The 21,697-nt window shown below is 42.9% G+C and overlaps 1 protein-coding gene across 5 annotated transcripts in view; it reads right to left on the bottom strand.

Annotated features, from left to right (window-relative positions):
- NYAP2 (neuronal tyrosine-phosphorylated phosphoinositide-3-kinase adaptor 2) overlaps positions 1-21,697 on the bottom strand; it is a 142,812-nt gene that overhangs the window by 7,058 nt on the left and 114,057 nt on the right. For all 5 annotated transcript variants that reach the window (XM_079975871.1, XM_079975874.1, XM_079975873.1 and 2 more), the window contains one exon: positions 15,673-15,776. In XM_079975871.1, the coding sequence (XP_079831997.1) occupies positions 15,673-15,776 (104 nt within the window). The remainder of the gene's footprint in view (positions 1-15,672; positions 15,777-21,697) is intronic.

The raw sequence follows: 21,697 nt of genomic DNA, 5'->3' as shown, positions 1-21,697 counted from the left end.
CTTTCCTGAAGGACCACAGGATCTCCATCCCTTGAGTAGGGCTAGAAAATAGGCTGTAGAAGGGAATAGTCACAGTATAATTATTATTAAGAAGCACACGCGAGATGTCAAAATACTGAAGTCATTTGAATGACACAGGGACAGATTGTTTTATGTCTGAGGCCTAAAGGTTTAATTCATCACTGTTCTGTCATCTGGGAATGTTTAGGCTTATTAAATTGATGCATCCCACATCTGAAAAGGATGCAGGATTAAGCAAAAAGGAAAGATTCTCCCCACTCCTCAGGTGACAAATCCTTAACATCGAAGTGAGTCACAGAGCAGCAGGCAGCATGACTCAAGGTAAGTCACTGCCAGTAAATTCAGTTCCCTCCTGCACAATGAAGTAAATGGGAGTAGTTTCATCTTCTGTCAGAACAAAATAAGAGGAGATAATTCTTGGCATTTGGAGTTCCACAAGTTATGCTGTGAAGGGACTCATGGAACAGGGGAGGACCAGACAAAGTATCTGGAAGTTATCTTCACAGGTCAGCTGCATTTTCCAACATGGAACTAATGTTCTGTTGGCATTGTGCTTATTTCTTGCGCTAAAAAGAACAGCAGTGGAAATAGATTTACATTCACTTTTTTTATTAAAACAGGCAGTCATTGGGAAGAGTCAACATGCATTCAGCAGGCTGCCCTGCGGCAATATGCGCTCAACCCATTAAGAGCCTTTGGGTGGGATGTGATGGTGGCGGCAGGACAAGCACACACAACCCTGCTCTTCTCCCCCAAGCAATTATCAGTGCTTTGTTGTGACCACCTGAGCAGGGCAGGATTCTGAAGCACTTTGTAAACTTGTGCACACACAGTAGTCCAAGCACTGTCCAGTGCAGAATTTCCTACCCTAGTGACTGTGTCCTTCAACACTTAAGGCTTGAGTAAAATTTCTTCTAAGTCACTAGAATGAATCTCATTAACTCGAGAGAGATTTGGATCAGACTGAACTCCCAAGAACCTCTGGTGGAACATATCCTCAACTCATTTTGTTGTTGTTGGTTTCCAGAATCCATACTTCTAAGCTACTTCCTCCTAACCCCATGAGCTACAGGCTACAACTGAGTTTCTGAAGATGAAGAAGAAAAAATTAACCTGCAGAAGGAAGGTCTTGCACAAAAGAAGGATTTTGATTCGATTTGATTTTGATTATTATTTTAGAACAACCACCCACCACCTCTTTTTGTGAAAATGTGTTGTCCTTCCAGAAAGAAGGTACACAGGGCTGCCGTAATTTATTGTTCAGTTAGAGCAATCCAGCTGGACCAAGTCCCCAAAGATAAATAATAAAATTAACACTAATTGAATGAAAGTTATTACCCTTAAAAAGTAAATATGTCTTATGTTAGCACAGACAGTTCCTAATAGAGGCTGTAATCCAGCAAAGCACTTATGTGCCCAATGTAAAGTCTGGTGTTACTGATCATCTGTATGTCCAGTAAGAACAGGATTGAGGCTGGCCAAGATTTCATCTGGAGCCTCTTTGTGGCAGGTGTCCAGTGTGGGGAATAGGATGTTAAAGTGAGGCTGTGGAGTGGTACTCAGAGCCAAACATCACTATGGAAACATATTATGAGCTGGAGGGCAACAGCTAGTTTCCATGTATTATTTACTTAACCAGGGACTGTGAAAATGATCGTGTTGAGAACTGTGATAGATTCCATCACCTTAAATGCATTTTTACTCAGTGAATATGATCAACAATCTTAGCACAATCCACCCAATTTTTTTCCTTTTTTTAATGACAAGCATGCTAAAATGAAGACGGAAACATTGACTTTGAGATGATGAGATTTTTGACACCTAGTACATCTGGGATTCTTTTCATTGAGACTTTGGGTTACTCACTGCTGCCATGCTTTCGATTTGGGTGGGGTTACAGTGGGACATGGTTACAGACATAGATAAAATTATTAAGAGCTGGGGATCCTAGACCAACTTGGCCCCATATGCACAGCAATCTCTAATTATCCCAGTTCCAAGAAGAAGAAAAGAGGCACGTATCATATTCTAACAGAATGAAGGAAATCCAAAGAGGCCAAGGTAAATATTACAAACCACATTCCTTTGTACATTAAGCCAAATTTAACAATGTGTGATTTGCCAACATCAGCCCTATGAAACAGAAAATATCTCAGGATGAACTTCAATTTAGCAATGATCAGGGTTAGAAATGTTTCATTTGTTTACCATTTTGATTTTAACAAGAATGCCTAACCCTAACAAGTCTAACTCAATACTATTAATACTATTTAATGCCCATTCTTATTGGCTGCAAGAAGTCACACCATGATATAGCTTATTGAGTCTGCTTTTAATTATCTGAAACACATATCAGTGCCTATAGCCCATGGTAACTAGCATGTAATTATGAACCTTGCAAAAGAAATGAATATAAAACTAAGAATATAACTACAAGGCTGCGGCCTTCATTATTTGTTAGAAGAGAACTTAAGAGTAACAACCCTTGCTGCTTAACTAAACAACCCAAACTAGTAGAGCAAAGACCAAAATACCCAGGTGTGGGAATGGTGTTTAGGCTTCCCTCTAGGGTGCCCAAGGCTAGGAGAAGGAAATGATGGCTAAATGCAACACCCTGTGGAGAAGCCCTATGCTTTATGAATTCGCCTCTTTTATCTGAGTTTTCCATCTCTGTCCATGTATGGGCAATGATATAATGGGACAGCTAGTGATAGACTGAGATTCCCCCAGTGAGGGACTAAAATTGAGGCATCCCTAATGTTTCTATAAATGGGACACGGGTGGTGCTATGGGTTAAACCATAGAGCCTAGGTACAGAAGCTGTACGCAGGCTCCCTCGGCCAATAAAGCGAGATGAGCATCGCAACCCAGAGTCTATCACGACTGGACCTAATGGTCAGGGGTCCCCTTTACCCCCTTTTAATGTTTCTATGCCAATTCTCTACAGATGGTACAGCTTTCCCACCCTTCAGTCTAATACCACAGCACTGATACTTGTTTTTCTGCTGTTCTGCCTTGTCCTCTTTAAGGATCCCTGGCTTGTTTGCCATTGGGAAGCCACTTTCTTGAACCCAGGCAGTTGCTCTCCACTCCCTGAACATAAACATGGGACCATAAGCAGAGCCCTGCTGGATTGGACCAATAGCAGATATAGTCTAATATCCTGTTCTCACAGTGGCCAACCAGAGGCCTGTGAGAAGCCCACAAGCAGGAGCCAAGCACAAGAGCACTTCCTTCTCCTGCTTTTTCCAGCAAAGGTTGGTGGCCATCACTGCCTCTGGAGTGAGAGAATACCATAGTTTAAATATGTGCTGTGCGAAGAAATAATTCCTTGGTTCGTCCCAAATTTCCCAACCTTCAAATGCACTGGATATCCATGAGTTCTGGTATAACAGAGGGAGAAATATATATATATTTTAATCTACCTTTTTCATGCCATGCATAATAATGATACGCTGAGACCTTTGCTCTTAAGAGGGAATCATTCCAGCTGTCCACCCTACAACTGAACCAAGAATCCACACACAGGCTGCTAAAACAAATGACCCCACCCTATCCCAAGGGGCCACACTTGAAAGTAAAAGAAAAGTAACCACTGTTTTAAAATTCTCATTTAAAATACACGAAGTTTTTATTTTCATTGTTTAACAAGACAAAATGAAGGTTATAAGTTATCAAAAGTGAGTGCTGGCATCCATACTTCATCATAACTTGCAGACATATAATGTTTGTGAGGAAGTCAAACATTTCAGAGACAGACTATGAAGAGACACACATACATATACAGATATATAAACAAACTATACATACATACATGGGTGAATAAATATACATATTTATGGGCATACAGTATACAGACAAGATACTATACAGTTGCAGTAAGTGCAATATACTGTATAAGGCTATACAAACATTTGAGGGGGAATCTGATGAAATTGTGGTCACCATGGCAACAAGGCTAGAGCGATCTGTGATGTAACAAAAGAGATGGTGATAAAGAACACGGTACTTTTGTTCACAGTGTCCTGTGTGGTGTCTCCCTCTCTCACACACACAGTTTAAACAGAAGACGCATGGGTGAACCCCAGCAAATTCACATATCAGAAAGGCAAAAAAGCAGTGGTTGTGGATAAAAGAGAAATGTGTGCTGGATGAAAGAAGTGGCATTCTATTTATAGCACATTATAAATAGGCTCTCTATTTTTCTTTCACAAGGGAATGGCAAAACTACAGGCAGTCTGCCATGCTGCCATAAACTTTTGCTTCATGCCACTTTTAATCATTGTTTTATTTTATTTTTTCATTTATGAGTAAATACCCTATAAAATTGTTGCCCTGAGTCAAACATAAATGTACACCAAAGGAGAAAAGAAAGGCACAAGGATTTCAACAGCAGGTGCAGAAGAGCCACAGGAAAGCAACTGAGCAATCCTGTGTGGGCCACATTTATTTTCTGAACTTGATTAAAATGATAATTTCTGCTCCAGGTCTTAGAAAGCAAATTCCCCCCCCCCCCCATTATATGAAAAGGTGAGTCTCTTATGAAGGATCTTGGACTCTTACACAATAAAGTTACAACCAACCTATAGATACACATAGGCTGACAAGTAATATTAATATCTTATTACCATAAGCTTCATTTTATTCAACTGTCATGTAGTCCCAAGTAAGTTCACTGTGATGTTTGAATGGTATCACATGAAAGGCCGTTATAAAAAGTGAATGAAGCACTTACGTTTTATTTCTTTTTATTTGCTAAGTAGACAAAAACAAAACATGGTTCAAAAGCCGTAATAAATTCAGGAAGCAGTCCTATGCACAAGAAACTAGCACCAAGCAGGCCAATGTAAGTTAAGCCAGTGTAAAGTTACACTAGTTGAAATGAGAAAGCCTCTCTGGAATATCTTCTTCCACTGAGCAGGGGCTGGGGACTTAACACTGCTTGAGCCAGGAATCAGCTGCCTGAGCTGGAGATCTGCTGCATCCTAAACTAATCACCCTGGAGAACCCTGTCATGGGATAGGCCATAGTGAAGCCATAAGGATAAAATGCTTGTCTACCAATAACCACGTTTGGTTAGTCGCTGTACAACTGCCTCACAGATGCCGCTGTGCTGTTGTGACTGTGAGGTCTTTTTGGTGGAAATAATATATTTTATTGCACACATTTACATCTGCATAAATTTTTATAGTATACTAGTATAAAAACTAACACCCTGATCCTAAACACATCTACTTAAAGAACTGTTTTACTTTCATTTAATAGCAGGTACTTCCGAGGAAGTGAGCTTGGAATTACAGTTTTCAGCTGCACTCCTCCAAGCTCTTACCTGCATCACATGTTCAAGAGCTACCTATGGCTACAATCCTCTACATGCTTACATGGGAATAAGCCTCACTTAACCCTGTAGAACTTCCTTCTGAATAGACACATCTAGGATTGCTTGGGAAATGACTGTGGATGAGAGACTTAACAGACATCTCGGTGCATCCTTATCCCTATTTGTTTTGCCTTTGTTCTGTTGCAGTCTACAGATCTGCCCTACTGTAACCTAGCCTCAACCTTTCATTATCAAATTGCCTTTCTGGACTCTGGCTCCTATCCTCTAGCTTTTGATTCCTGATCCATGATTTGGCTCTAGTTCTCTATTTTCCATCACCTCCATCTTTCAACCTTTCTTCACTCCTGAATACATACCTAACCTAAGCTCAAGTACGGCACCCTCAGATCTTTTGGATTGATTTGCTTGAGCTTTTTCTCAGATTATAAGCCTGGCCATCATTGGTTTATAGGAGACCCTGGAAGAGTTCTTAACATTTCTCCAATGAGGATCACTTATTCCCTTGGTCTGATGCCTGCCTTTCCTTCCATGAATTTCCCATTCTTATTACAGCACTCTTATACTACTTCAACAGCCATGGCCTTCCCCAAGGAATTCTAGGAACTGTAGTTGGTTGATGGTGATTAATCCACACAACCACAATTCCCTGCACCCTTAACAAACTACAGTAACCAGGATTCTCTGTGACTGTTCAAAATGGCATAAGAATGATTTAAATGTTTGATGTGGACTGAAACATGACACCAGGTATCTAAACAATACTCATGGAAGGTTCAATTTCCCTGTTGGCTTTCTATATTAACAGGACAGTCAGCAATTCCATACGCAGCTCAGGACTTTGCAATATGGATGTTGCAATGTTGCATGGTCAGGTGTCAGTGACCCAACTTATGGATAATACCAAGCTTATATAACACTAATCCTGAAAGATCTTCATTGGCTCCCAGTACAATTCTGAGCACAATTCAAAGTGTTGGTGCTCACCTTTAAAGCCCAAAATGGCCTTGGTCCTGAAGGAGGGTCTCCACCCCCATTGTCCAGCCCGGACACTGAGATCCAGCACCAAGGGCCTTCTGGCGGTTCCCTCACTGCGAGAAGCGAGGTTACAGCAAACCAGGCAGAGGGCCTTCTTGGTAGTGGCGCCTGCCCTGTGGAATGTCCTCCCAGAAGATGTCAAGGCAATAAGCAACTATTTTATTTTTAAAAGACAACTGAAGGCGGCCCTGTTTAGGGAAGTTTTTAATGTTTGATGCTGTATTGTTTTTAATTTTTGGTTGGAAGCCATCCATAGTGGCTGGGGAAACCCAGCCAGATGGGCAGGGTATAAATAAATTATTATTATTATTTGGCGGGGTGCGCTCCCGCTGCTCGGTCCCAGCGCCTGCCAACCTAGCAGTTCGAAAGCACCCCCGGGTGCAAGTAGACAAATAGGGACCGCTTACCAGCGGGAAGGTAAACGGCGTTCCGTGTGCTGCGCTGGTGCTGGCTTGCCAGAGCAGCTTTGTCACGCTGGCCACGTGACTTGGAAGTGTCTGCGGACAGCGCTGGCTCCCAGCCTATAGAGTGAGATGAACGCTCAACCCTAGAATCTGTCAAGACTTGCCCATACGGGCAGGGGTACCTTTACCTTTGCCATTATTATTATTATTATTATTATTATTATTATTCAATGGTAGTTTTGCACTAGTGGAAAGCGCTTCCACTCATGAAGGGTTGGTTACAAGGTTTTTGCTAATCCTCCTCTATCCACTGCAGTCCCCACCCCATACCTCCTGAAAACTTCTCCTAAGTGTTGGGGAACCCACTCTAGCAGTATGCAATGTGGTACAGAGGGCTGCAATAGGAAAAAGAGTGACTGGTGGAAAATGGATGAGCTGCCTTGCATGGGCATAAGCAAAACCACCATTAAATCACCTTTAAAATGTGGGTTCCAGTGTACAGTCTAAGGGCACATGAGGCCACCACCTTGCTGAAGCTAAGCAGGTCTTGGTTCAGTTAGTCCCTGGATGGATGACCATCCAGTGCAATGCTTTGGATTCCATGCTTGGATATTAAAAAGTAAGCATGCAAGAAAAGTGAGGTGATGCCCTGCCTGTGAAAACTCTGGCAATGTAGTTTGTATGAGATGCTACTCGTGCGTTGTGAGAGCAGCTGATCCATAAGAGGGAAAATACTGAAATACCCTGGATGCAACAGTTTGCCTACAAAAATGCACAGTATCAATCCCAATCCCAATAATGGTGCTGGATTCAAGTTATGGATCACTGAATGTTAATAAATGAAAAATCTGTCAATTCAGCATGCGAAGGAAATGAGAGGATGGATGAAGGCTGATGAAATCTGTGCTGACATGCTTAACCTTATGAGAAATGTGTTTTATTTTAGACCAGTTGTCTGACTAGATAAACCCCAATGAAACATGCTGCCTACTGTAAATGAGTAAAATAGTTGTCACTGTGTTTCACCAGTTCATTTTCAGAAAATTTAGGCTCCATAAGACCACATGATTGTTCCTTTGTATGGTGGGTAAAACTTTCATCCTTTACAAAAACTAAACACTATAAAACAAAGTATATCAATACCTCCCTCTTGTGGGCACCCAAAAAAGAGAAACACAAATCTCAGTTAATAACCGCCTACACATCAAACAGTACAAAAACAATTGTACACAACATATTTTATGTCCATGTAAGTTTGTGTGTGTGTTAAAGTTTGAACATCAAAACCAATAGGGTTTGGGGAACATTTTGTACATCTTTCAAAGAAAGATGAGGCTAAATTTTAGAGGTAGATTTTGCTAGGCTAGGTTCCATCAATTAAGCAGTTCTTAATCTTTAAAAAGAGGGATGCGGGTCTGCAGAAGCGGACAAATGCCGGCTCCCTTGGCCTTTAAAGCGAGATAAGTGCCGCAACCCCAGAATCGTTTGTGACTAGACTTAATTGTCAGGGGTCCCTTTACCTTTACCTAAGCTTTGAAAGGTTTTTACACGAGGCAAATAACAACTTTAAGACTGCAGAGTCACAAACTGTCTATATCATCTATGTATCTTTTATATGCTCTTGTCCATTAAAGACATCAGACTTCACACATTTAACCCCTACCTTCCATGCAGAACCAACACTGGTTCCTCCATCTCTTTAATTTTTCTGTCCAGCTGCTGTCCTGTGTCACATTTCCTACCCTGGGATCCACTAATCCTGCTATAGAGCTTTTCTCTTGCAGAACACTCCTGCAACACCTGGCTATAATGACCACCCAACAGACGCCTCTTCCTCCCCCCCCTCACTTTCCTGGAGTAGCAAAGGGAGACTAAGGATCTTTCAGAATTGTGGCAACTCATAGATTAAGGGGAATAGTGATGAGCCATGCAGTGGGCTGTATCTAATGTTCTCTGCCTGCTAGCACAAGAACTCTTGCACTAGCAGACAGGTGAATTTTTTTTTTTAAAAAAATAATATTTATTTATACAACAAGAAAAAACAACAACAAAAAAAAAACAAATACCAAATTACACACAAATTACAAAAATAACCATAGACACATAATTTTCTTGGCAAACAATAAAACATCTATTGGTCTTAACACTAAAGACCCAACTTCCCGTCTATTCCATATTTCAAATTCATATTACTTATTGCCAATACACATTTTTTTCATAATTAAACTTATTCTCAATAAATCTAATTTCTTCTATCTACCTAGCAACTACTAGCAACTGAAGTTCCTCGAATGCTGCAACAGAATTTAAACTACTATATTTATTTTTCAGATATTCTTTGAAAACCTCCCATTTAGAAACAAATTCCTGTTTTGATTTATTCTTTATTTTTTCTGATAAACCATCTAATTCGGCATATTCTGTCAGCTTTTGGATCCAATCTTGTATAGAGGGGATTTCATTACTCTTCCATTTTGCTGCGATCAAAACTCTTGCTGCCGCCGTCGCATATAAAAAGATACCCTTCCTCTTTTGTGGAATATCCAAATCTGTTATTCCCAGGAGGTAGGCCTCTGGTTTTTTATTGAAAGAGATCTGTAGCATTTTTTGCAGTTCTGCATGTATACTCTCCCAGAATAACAGACAGGTGAGTTTTAATGCTGCACAACGGGAGAATCCAATACAACAGTTGTCCTAGTGGAAACTGGTCGTGCAACTGGTTGTGCAATCTATTTTGCAACAGAGTTAACAGCAACCTGCTTATGCATTCTCTTGTGTGACAATATTCCATTGATGAAAAGCAATTTGCCAGTAGCACAAGTACACCTCTAAATGATTTCAACTTAGCAATGCATTGGATACAACCCCATATTTGAAAATAAAAATAAAAATTAGGGCTTGGGGTGGGAGTGGTGAAATGCATACCCAGAAGCACAATTCATTTTAAGGAAACATCATAGCAGTAGCTTTGATTCAACTCATTTCCTTCCAGCTTCCTCCACCAACAGGACAACTGTTACTTTTTATGATGCTTCCGTACTTTCCCTTTGCTGGAATTGCTTTCACTTTATCTAATATTGATGTTGTTCAGTGAATCACCTGCCAGTCTTTCTGAGCTGTTCTGATTGCACTAGCAAATATATCAATGGCAGTCAGTCAATAGCAGGGAAAATGGAACTTCCCTCCATTTCCCTTTCATAAAAATAAAGCAAGATATTCACTTAAATAATAGTGTGGATTCCAGCTCCATCTAGTGGCTGTTACAGTGCACAGTGCAATGGAAGAGTATAAACATGCAAAGCAATTTCATTTCCCAAGTAAAAGCTGGAAATTATGAATAGACAAAGAACAAAACTGCAATGGACAGATTTCATATTCACAAACGTAATCTTGACTTTGATGCTGTCAAGCTGTCAAGGGGAAGTAACATGTAGTTGGTTTGCTGCGCTCATTCTAAAGCATTACCAGAATGCACCAGCTTAATTTTAAGACTCTGAGAAGCAAAGAACAAATTTCATAAGCTGACTATTCTCACAGTCAATACAAGGCCAGCTTTTTTGGACCCCTCCCTAGAGATCTTCTTAAAGTTAAAGTTAAAACCTATTACTAGGGAAGAGGGGAAAATTCAATTCAAAGAAAATTCGATTCAAAGAAAATTCGATTCAAAGAAACTTCACATGCAAAATCAGATTTATCAAATTTGGAAGAACAGCAATCCTTCAAAATTCGCAGTTATCTGAATTTTGCAATGCAGTTGTCCAACCAAACAATTTGAAATGTGCATAAAAATGAACATATTACTTAAAACAATGCACAAGTGCATTATATTAAGAGAAATTGCTTGCAAAAATGTGCGCATTAGTCAAAACTGCATACAAAAATACAGTGGTACCTCGAGTTACAAACACCTCAGGTTAGAAATGCTTCAGGTTACAAACTCCGCTAACTACTTGGAAGAGTTACCTTGAGTTGAGAACTTTGCTCCAGGATGAGAACGGAAATCGTGTGCCAGCGGTGCAGCGGCAGCAAGAGGCCCCATTAGCGAAAGCACGCTTCTAGTTAAGAACAGTTTCGGGTTAAGAACGGACCTCCGAAACAAATTAAGTTTGTAACTAGAGGTACCACTGTATGTTTACCAGGAGAAATTTGCACTAAAATACTGAAAATTTCCCATGAGGGTTTTATAGCAGAAAAACCTGCAAATTGCGGAGAGCTGATTTTAAGATTGGAAAAATGAGAAACTGAGAAAACCAGAATGGACAGATCCTCCTACTCCCTAGCTGCTACTTATACATGTTCTTTCAGACCTACAAATGGAACTATGAAGGACTGGTGCAGGAAAGTAGTAATAGTCAGTGAGGCAAGGTGGGAAGGATTGGCGCATCTTAGCTGGCTGGGGTTACTTCCGGGTACCAAAAGGGGGAGGGGGGGGCAATGGGGAAGATGGCACGGGTTGGGTGCAGTGGCTGTCAATCTGACACTCCGTGCCACCTTGCCCAGGCTACCAGAACCACCCGACTCCATCCTGCTCCACCAACCACTGATGGGAATAAATCAGACAACTTTGTGAAAATAAGAAAAGAAAGAAAGAAAGAAGAAGAAGAAGAGTTTGGCTTTGATACCCGCTTTATCACTACCCTAAGGAGTCTCAAAGCGGCTAACAATCTCCTTTCCCTTCCCCACAACAAACACTCTGTGAGGTGAGTGAGGCTGAGAGACTTCACAGAAGTTTGACTAGTCAAAGGTCACCCAGCTGCTGCGTGTGGAGGAGCGGGGAAGCGAACCCGGTTCACCAGATTATGAGTCCGCCGCTCTTAACCACTATACCACACTGGCTCTCACCAGCACTTCACCAGGGAGGTGTAGTGGTTAAGAGCGGTAGATCTGGGGAACCGGGCTTGCTTCCCCACTCCTCCACATGCAGCTGCTGGGTGACCTTGGGCCAGTCACACTTCTCAGAAGTCTCTCAGCCCCACTCACCTCACAGAGTGCTTGTTGTGGGGGAGGAAGGGAAAGGAGAATGTTAGCCGCTTTGAGACTCCTCCGGGTAGTGATAAAGCGGGATATCAAATCCAAACTACTCCTCCTCCTCCTCCTCCTCCTCCTCCTCCTCCTCCTCCTCCCAGCTAAAAAGAAGAAGTGAGATTTGCTGCCTCAAGTGCCCAAAGGACTTGATGAACCTTGACTTAAGGCGATGTACCATTTGTTGGTCTGCTAAAAAATTTGCAGGTCTGTGGGGTTGCTTGTGGGTCGAATCTGTCCCAAGATCCTAGTTGCTAGGGTTAGGGATTATTATACCCCCACACTATGGTTCAACGCCCTGTGCCTGAACTCTTCATGGGGGGGGGGGAGTCCCATTCATTTTGACGAGAGTTTCCCCCATGTGCCCCCTGTGCCCTCCCCAAAATTTCCCTGGAGGGTTGGGGGAACACCTAGAACAGATTTAGAGGGTATTGGGTGGGAGGAGGGGCATGTTCCATTGCACAAGCAGAAATCCTTGAGCTAATGGAACATGTTAGTTGGATACTGCCCAAGCATTTAGTCAACACACAGAGCTGGTCTTTAGAGGTTAAAGGTAAAGGTAAAGGTACCCCTGACCATTAGGTCCAGTCGTGACCGACTCTGGGGTTGTGTGCTCATCTCACTCTATAGGCGGAGGGAGCCGGCATTTGTCTGCAGACAGCTTCCAGGTCATGTGGCCAGCATGACTAAGCTGCTTCTGGCGAACCAGAGCAGCACACAGAAACGCCATTTACCTTCCCGCCAGAGCGGTACCTATTTATCTACTTGCACTTTGATGTGCTTTTGAACTGCTAGGTGCACAGGAGCAGGGTCCGAGCAATGGGAGCTCACCCCGTTGAAGGATTCGAACCACCGACCTTCTGATCAGCAAGTCCTAGGCTCTGTGGTTTAACCCACAGCGCCACCCATGTCCCATTCTTTAGAGATTAGACTAGTGCATATCTCCCACTTACATGAAGGCATGCACATGGGGCCCTATAGTCACTATTCCTAAAAGTTAAATGGCATCTGCACAGAGAAAACTGGATTGCCCCACCAATCCATAGGCATTATGCACAGCACCAGGGTTCACTGCTCTGTAATCTTACCAAGTGGCCTGGAAATTCAGAAGTACAAGCAAACAGTAGGATACTACCAAATGGCTAGAGCTTTGTGTTCCTTTGACTCCCTTCCATCCAGATAAGATTTTGCTAGAATCCAGCCAGAATGTGGCATTTCTTTAGAGTTCCTGCAACATTCTAGTTTCACGAAAGCAAAACGGAAGAGACGTGGGGAAGGATTCAAATATTGCCTTCATACTTTGGGTCTGAGAAAAGACGCTAATAACACTTAAGTGAAGTCCCTGTTCCTCCAGTTCTTCAATCCTAAACATGCTGCATGTTTTGGATTGCTGCGTAAGTAATTTTATATTTTAAATCTTGCACTTACGTAAAACACTACTTGATATGATCTCGACATTCATCTAATAAAGCTAAATATTCATATCTTCTTATCTTTCTTCAAGTTATATACATAGAATGATTATTCTACTGACTTCTCTGCTGCCTCTGCAGTTGTGAAATCTTTGTAATATACTGTAAGTAGTAATATTTAAACTGGGTAGTTTTAAAACACGATTTATCTATCTCTTGATCTACATACCTACCTACTTTCTCAACATTGCATCCTATTCTCTAATGTGACTATGGCTTGGTGTAAACATGCAGCAAAATAGGTAGCAGAATGCTAAGGTGGTATCATTAGTGCTGAGCTGAAAGTTCAATGGGATGAACTTTCAGCTCAGCGTAAAAAAAATGAGGCTTTGTTTTGTTAAACATATTCACTGCCAGTTTCATAATTGTGGTGAAGAGGCACTTCTCCTTGTAATTGATGCTATGCTGTTTAGACTCCCTCTTCATTTCACAACGCCAATCCCCTGAATCTCCCCTATTTTCCCTCTTGCAGAACTATAAGGGACTCTTCTATTTCATAGTATAGGTGGGGAATACCACATTTGAATCCCCTCCCCTTGCTAAAACCAAAACCTCCTTGCAAAGAGAAAACTAGTACACTGGCATGGAAAATTCCAAGCCATCCCTTTGCCTAATGCACTAGCTTTCACAATGGAACATTCAAATGTGAGAAGCAGTGCTGATCACTCGGACATCTCAGCACCCGAGCACCTTTTACTGCTGCATATGTAAGCTAAGTTTCCAGGGTGGGGCTATGTAGATAGGCTTAAGGAGAGAAAACCCTAACCCAGAAAAAGAGGTATCCTTTACTTACTCTAACAGTTAGAGCCCAGCTGAATTGACTTATTTGCGTAGAAGGTTCATTTTGGAGACAATATTGTAGTGAGGGCAAAATCTGCACCAACGCAACAGAGAGGATTACAAAACAGCTATTGGGGGGGGGGGACTGGGAAATCCAAGAACCTAACTGTCAGCTGCACAAACTGATGTGATTCCCAACATGTTTTGAGAAAGGAAGATAAAAACAGCTTTGGACAACTTTTCTCTTCCAGTTCACCTAAAGTCTGCTTTGGAACCATCTCTATTTGTGCAGCTGTTTGAAATGTTTTTATTCTTGGGAGCCAAACATGCCCAGACCCCCTAGGCCTGTGTGATTGTGGTGGCTCAGGGTCTTGGAGGGATCTTAAGCAGGATACCCTCAGCAGACCCATCTCCTCCTCTGTTCCTACTGCCCATTATGTCACCATTTCCCCAGGACCCAACCACCCAAAGGCAGAGTGCATAGCAAGGATGCAAATTTATCTCTTTCTCCTGGTCCAGCAAACAGGCAGTAAAAACCAGGAGAAGGAGCAGTGGGACCAGGAGGCTTCTGAAATTAGAAGTTGGCCTCCAACGGTAGTGTGGGCCTTGGCCAGTGCCCAATAACACCTAGCGGACAGGAAAACCCATTAGTGAGGTGGTTTGCAGAGAGCACATTGCACCCCCTGTCATTCACAGTATATGGGACTTCCTTCTATGTATACCAGGCTTCCTCAACCTCGGCCCTCCAGATGTTTTTGGCCTACAACTCCCATGATCCCTAGCTAGCAGGACCAGTGGTCAGGGATGATGGGAATTGTAGTCTCAAAACATCTGGAGGGCCGAGGTTGAGGAAGCCTGATGCTCATTGCAATGTTTTTGCCAGTTTATAAAAATGCAAGATATTACTTTATAGTCCCACTACTATTATATAGAAGCAAGAGCTGATGAAAAATGAGCTGCCACATGCAGAAAACAAAATATTTTGCAGCTTCGCTAAAATGTATGTATATATATATGTATATATATGTATAGACAGACAGATAGATCTATATGACTGCTAATCATGCACCAAGCTCAAAACAGATGCACGTATAATTACAATACAAGAAGTCAAAGTTCAAATGGTATATACAAAGTCAGTGAGAAATAAAGTAAAAAAAAAAGTTTTACGTGAAATATTTAAAAGAAATATATGTTATAAACAGCATCAATTAAATTGATAAATTGTTGATAAAAAAATATACCACAGGAACATTTTTCCCCTCAAAAAGAAAAGGCGCGCACAGCATTCAGCTAATATATAGGGTATGAAAGGTCAGCACATTTATATTACAGAATGAAGAGAAGACAAACAGAGATTTAAAATGAATTAACAGCAAAGAAAGTCTTGACATGATACTGGAGAGGGTAGAATTTCTTTGCTTATAAAAGAGAGAGAGAGAGAGAGAGACACGCACATGTACAGGCATACAAACAGAAATCAAACCAAATACACAGAAGAACAATTTACAGCAACAGATGACAGACACACAGAGAGGTGAGAAAATTTGGCATGTTGCATCACAGGAAGTCATTCGCGATTGGCTAACGATGGTACCTGGCTCGGTTGCAGATCGCTGGCTTGCCTGAGAGGAGTAACGGAGGGAGGAGGCACACCTGATGTGGATGCAGATCGTCCTAACCTGCAGCTTGCTTTCGGCTCTGGAAAGGAAAGGAAACAGGTCAGAGATCAAGTTCTGGAGTCCCTTGTCCAAATCCAGACAGCCATGGAAAAGCATAGTTGTAAAAGACAGTGGTTTATGATGTTCTCATTTCTCTTTTGCTCTGTGGCAGCATGGTCTAGCTTGCTGCCCTCCAACAGTTCCCAACTTGTTTTTGAGATTTGCCTCAAAGAAGCCCTTGATTCTCCACCACAAGGGCTTATGGAACAGAACCCGCTGTCAACAAAACACAGCTCAAACATGTGCTTAGCAGGGAGTGGATTTGATCTCCCTCAGGTGACTCTGGAAATAGGGATCATGTGCAGGGAGCACACTGACATCGAGATGCTCAGGATGCCATGCCGAGACAAGGTGGCACCGGCATCACAATAAAAGCTCTCCCCCCTCCCTTGTCAGCCTTCTTTGGTGTTGGCATCCCACCTGGCTGCTCTAGGTTGAGAATCAGCTTCAGCTGGCTGCTTCTTTGGAGCACTGAGTAGTCCCCCCTCCCGCCCCCCAGATTTCCCGATTGGCCATGTGGTTCCCTCTTTTTCCACACAGTCCATCTCTGGGTGTGATTTGGCAGATTGGCTTTCGTCATGGCTGGCAGGAAGTACAAGCAGGAAATCGCAGGTAAGCTGAATGATTGGCCAGCACTTGAGGCCCTTGCGAGATGCCACCAGAACACCTCTTTGCTGTCTGGCTTGAGCTGGATACAACTGAATGGTCCTAGGGTCCATTGGTCATACCCCACTGAACTGAACTCCTCTTCTCCTCTTCAGGAGTAGGCATTGAAGATCTGGGCCAAGCCAATCAAATAGTTTTGAGCATGTTATATCATTATAAAGTGACTGAGGGTGAACTCAATAATCATTTCTCCAGCACTGTGCAGCCTCCCTGGTTGCTCTCAATTCTTGATTTGAAAAAGCCCTGTGGGAGCAGTTACCTCATGACCAGGAAGGCTGCAGACTGCACACTGCTGGGAGATTATTTGTAGAATGAACGAAAGGACACTCGCAAATACTCCCCAACCGCCTCAAAAATAAGGCAAGTGCATAAAAAACCCTACACCACACCCAATAAAATTTCACCCATGTTTTTTTTCCCCCCTTTGATAATTTGTGAACGCAATTCCCTTTCTCATTAACTGATGGAGAATTATTGGGATAGAGGTGTTTGGCACATCGCTGCATTCTGTAGGCAATGTGGCCTTCTTTAGTTTCGTTGATGGGTAAAACTGCAAGGTCTCGTCTACCACAGCTTCTGAACTGTTTGTTTCCAGAAAATGGAAATGCTAGCATTCTCAGTTGGGCACATACATCATCATGGAAGATTATCACATCTTCAGTAGCAAAAACCCCTTTCATCTGGCATCAAAGGAATGGAATGTATCATACTCAGAGAGAATGGTTGTTCCTTTTAAAGCATCTACCTTGCCTTATATTTCTAGCATGGTGTGCCTGTTGCAGCTTTCAGGCTACAATTCAATACACACTCGCCTGAGAATAAATCCCATTGAATGGGTAGTAAGTAGATAGGTATTAGATAAGGATTTCATTGCCAGTTTTCTAGTACTAATAATTTCCTGTTACTGCTCCAGCACCTTCCTATGTCCATTATTCTAAGACTCAAAACAAAAAGTGATTGTTATTTATAATCTTTATTAACTATTTTCTTTAAAACAAAACAAGCAAGATAATAAAAACAAAATTAAAATAATTCAGATTATTTACTGGCACTTTAGTTAGGAAATAGCCTATTTCTTTCTCATGCAAACAATGCCTCTGTATGTTTATTCCCATTCAAGATCGAAATGCTGCATCTTAAATTGCTTTATGTAATAATGGAGCTGCATGTCATATAGAATTATAGAGTTGAAGGGACCCTGAGGATCATCTAGTCCAGGAATATGTAGCTGTCCCATACAGTGATTGAACCTGCAACCTTGGTGTTATCATAATAATAATAATAATAATAATAATAATAATAATAATAATAATTGTATGCTGCCTATCCGACTGGGTTGTCCAAGCCACTCTGGGTGGCTCCCAACAGAATAGTAAAACATGACAAAACACCATGCTCTAACCAACTGAGTTATGTGTGTGTGTTTCAATGAGTAGGTAGGCTAAATATGCAGTAGTTTCCTGGTACCAGTGATCAGTAGTGGAGGCTGCTTGACTCTAGATGTCACTGCACTGCCAGATTCCTTCTCAATTTTCCTCTCCAATTCTGATAAACTTCACCCTCCTTTGCTAACCCCTCCAGCTAATATAGTTACTGTATTAACAAATGCAAAGCACTACAGAAAGCTTTTCTGTTCCCTTGGGGTCCCTTCCAACTTTACAGTTCTATGACTGTATAGTTTGGTCTGTTCTATATCTATCTATCTATCTATCTATCTATCTATCTATCTATCTATCATCTATCATCATCTATCATCATCTATCACATTTATATCCCACGTTTGCTCTAAGGAGGTCATGGCGGCATGCACAGTTCTCTTCCCATTTTATTCTCACAACAACCCTGTGAGGTAGGTTAGGCTGAGAGACCGTGAATGAGTCACAGTCATCCAGTGAGTTTCATGGCTGATCAGGGATTTGAACCCTGGTCTCCCAGGTCCTAGTCCAGTACTCTAGCCACTATGCCACACTGGCATTCTCTAAAAGAAGGCACAGAATATTATTACTTTTTAAAATTGAATTTATATACTGCCCTTACCCAGGGGTCTCAGGGCGGTTCACAGAATAAAATCAAGATATAAAACCACAAAGTACCTGATAAAAATAAAAACAACAACCTAATAGTGCCCCTAGTAGTAATTTACTACCTTGCACTTGTTCCCAGTAGAAAATTTAGTCTCTTTCCAAGTAAGAACAGGGCTGGCCCACCTTTGAGGCAGACTGAGGCAACTGCCTCAAGCAGCAGAATCCCCTGGGGAAGCGAGGAGAAGCAGTGGCAGCAGCTTCTAGCAAGTTCTCGTGGGAGTTCCATGAAATCTCACTGGAAGCCACTTCCACGTGACTCTGGTGAGCAAGTCTTTGATGGAAGGGCAGCAGCGGAAGGGAGTGGCCGCCCCTGGTTAGGAGTTGCCATCTGGCAACTAAAGAGACAACTCTACAATGCCTTGTATTCTTCCCCTCACTGTCACAGGGCACCCAGAAAGTTTGGGGCACCCCCCCTTCTCCCTGCTTAGGATCATCTGGGGCTTATCTGATGATGGCAGGTGGCAGTGCTGTGAGCTGCACCACAAGCAGGGGTGGAGGAAGGAGGGGGCGGTGGGGGCCGGCCACCCTGGGTGTCTACGCTGAGGGGGGTGACAGTAGGCACATGCCCACCTGCAACTCCCAAGCCTGCCCTGAGCCGTCGGGGGAAGCGGGGCAGGGAGCTGCGTTGCTTTGCTGGTGGCATTCCTCCCTTCCCCCTTCGTTTTAACAGCTGGGGGAGGCTTGGGAGTCCGGGGGCGGGCAGTGCGTCAAATGTCAGCCATTAGCGGCTCGCTCCACCCCCATGGCTGGCTCGCTCCGCCCCTGGATGCAGGGCGTGTGCACCGCTCCGTGCACCAGAGCGGCTATCCTGCACCTGGGAGGGCACCCTCGGAAGTGTGCCCATCTTGGGCAACACAAGCATATGCTCCACTGCTGAACACAAGCAGCCCCAGGAGACTTGAGCTCAGCCACCATTTTAATTTCCCACAATGCCTCAAGGATGCTGTGTTAGGTCCATTGCGGGGAATTACTACAGTGGCTAGACTCAGCCATACAGCTCTATTCAGACTGCTGCACCAGATTCTTTCTTTTTTAAAATGGGTGGCCCAAGGAAGGCATCAGTGGTTGGCCCTCTTGGAAACCTGGATTCCAGGTACTGATTTCAGCCCTGTACAAAAGTAAATTGGGGGTGGGAGGAAGAGGATTTCAATCCAGATTCTTGTTCAAGAAACCCTATAGTCCAGGCCTGGAGTATCAGCAATAAATCTGCAGCAGATGACATGATGACTTTAATTGTATACACATCGCACATTTCTGGGTAGACTCTTTCAGGAAAGGCAGCAGACCGTGGTTAATTTGCTGACAAACTGGCAAAGGAAGTTAGTTAAAGTGGTTTTCCTCCTGCTGAATTAAAAGAAGAAGACAAAATTTGCTATTCCCCTTGCATTAGATGGAGGTGAGCGAAGGCAAATGTCTCAAGCATCCTTTTTGTCAACATTTAGACCTTAATATCTAAGATTAATAATGTATTAGCACCATTCCTCTCTAATCCTAAGCACCTTTACTAAGTGCACAACTGTTTTACTTGCAAATCGTTTTCACCTGACTTCTAAATGATCTGGCCAAGTGCCAGCTTTGCAATGTTAAGAAATGAAAAATAAAACCGCAAGTCAACAATACAGTGTGGGGCAGCATCTTAAAATGGAGCGCAGTGCAATCTTTGCAGCAGTAGGTGGCAGTGCAAAATGCCTTATATCCCAAGCAGGCAGCAACGTTCTGGAAAATGCTGTTTGAAACATCCACAGTTGAGTTCGATGAAGCCTCCCATTTTGCCAACCCCCTGTGGTTTTCCAGTGAAACAGCAATGGCATGTTTTTGAGGCTGCAGTGTTTCTTTCTCTTTTTTTTCTCTCTCTTTTTTTAAAAAAAATCACTGACAGCTATTCCTCTAAAAAGCCTCCTGATGGCAGAGACCTGAAATGAAACGTCCCTGAGAAATTATCTAAGAGACGAGGGGATGACACATAGCAATGAAACACAGCGGCGAACGCAGTGCCCAAGGTCACCTTAATATTTACAAACTCAGAGGGGAAATAGCCTAGTTTCAAAGGTACAGCATCCCAGCACCTGGGCTATAATGACACAGGCTGGGAGCAATTGAAACTAATTGAATGGCGCCACGCAGTATCAGAAGTGGAAGTCGGCGAGAGGGGGGATCAGGTGAACCAGATCTGATGCTGCGGGAATGCACAGCTGTGCCTCCACATGAAAGGGGACTTGGAAGGGAGGATGGCCGCCTGCCCTCTGCTTTCACGCTGAAGATAACAAGAGGACTAGTGTGAAGGCTCTACGTCCCACTATGCAACACCAGAACCAGCTGGGTCCTACTGAGCTGTTAGGCGGCTCAGCTGCACGGATCCTGCTGTCTGCCGATGCAGCAGGCAAGGGGAACTGCACAGAGCCAGAATTGCTGCTTGCACTTCAGCTCAAGTAAGAGGGAGGAAGCTGAGCCCTTCAGGTCTCTCTGTCCAAGCCTTGGGAATCTCCCCAGTCCACATACCCTCACCAAGCCTGTTCCACATCCTCCTTGAGTGTTTTTGCCTGGTTGGGACATGTGCTGTGATCATGCCTCCTGCTGGCCTGGGTGGAAGATGATAATAATAATAATAATAATAATAATAATAATAATAATAATAATAATAATAAATTTTATTTATATCCCGCCCTCCCCAGCCGAAGCCGGGCTCAGGGCGGCTAACAACATTAAAACAGTATGACATTATAAAACATTATAAAAATGAATTAAAATCAAAGTTGATGGCAACCATAAACTAAAGCTTTGATCTTCCTTTTGTGGGGGTTGAAACAAAGGGTCCCATCCATTGCTCTTCATACTTTTTCCACCTTTGGGAATGTGAGGCTAAACAGTGTTTCCATCCCTGAGCCATATCTCAGGGGTAGGTACAGTGGTGCCTCGCAAGACGAAATTAATTTGTTCCGCGAGTCTCTTCGTCTAGCGGTTTTTTCGTCTTGCGAAGCAAGCCCATTGATGGCTTAGCGGATTAGCGCTATTAGCGCTATTAGCGACTTTTAGCGGCTTTTAGCGGCTTAGCGGATAAGCAGATAAGCGGCTTAGTGGCTTAGAAAAAGGGGGGGAAAGGAAAAAAACCCCGCAGGAACTCGCAAGACATTCTCGTCTTGCGAAGCAAGCC

Source organism: Podarcis cretensis (genome assembly GCF_951804945.1).
Source record: "Podarcis cretensis genome assembly, chromosome: 5".
NCBI classification, from domain to species: domain Eukaryota; kingdom Metazoa; phylum Chordata; class Lepidosauria; order Squamata; family Lacertidae; genus Podarcis; species Podarcis cretensis.
This window is presented reverse-complemented; position numbering and strand designations above follow the sequence as displayed.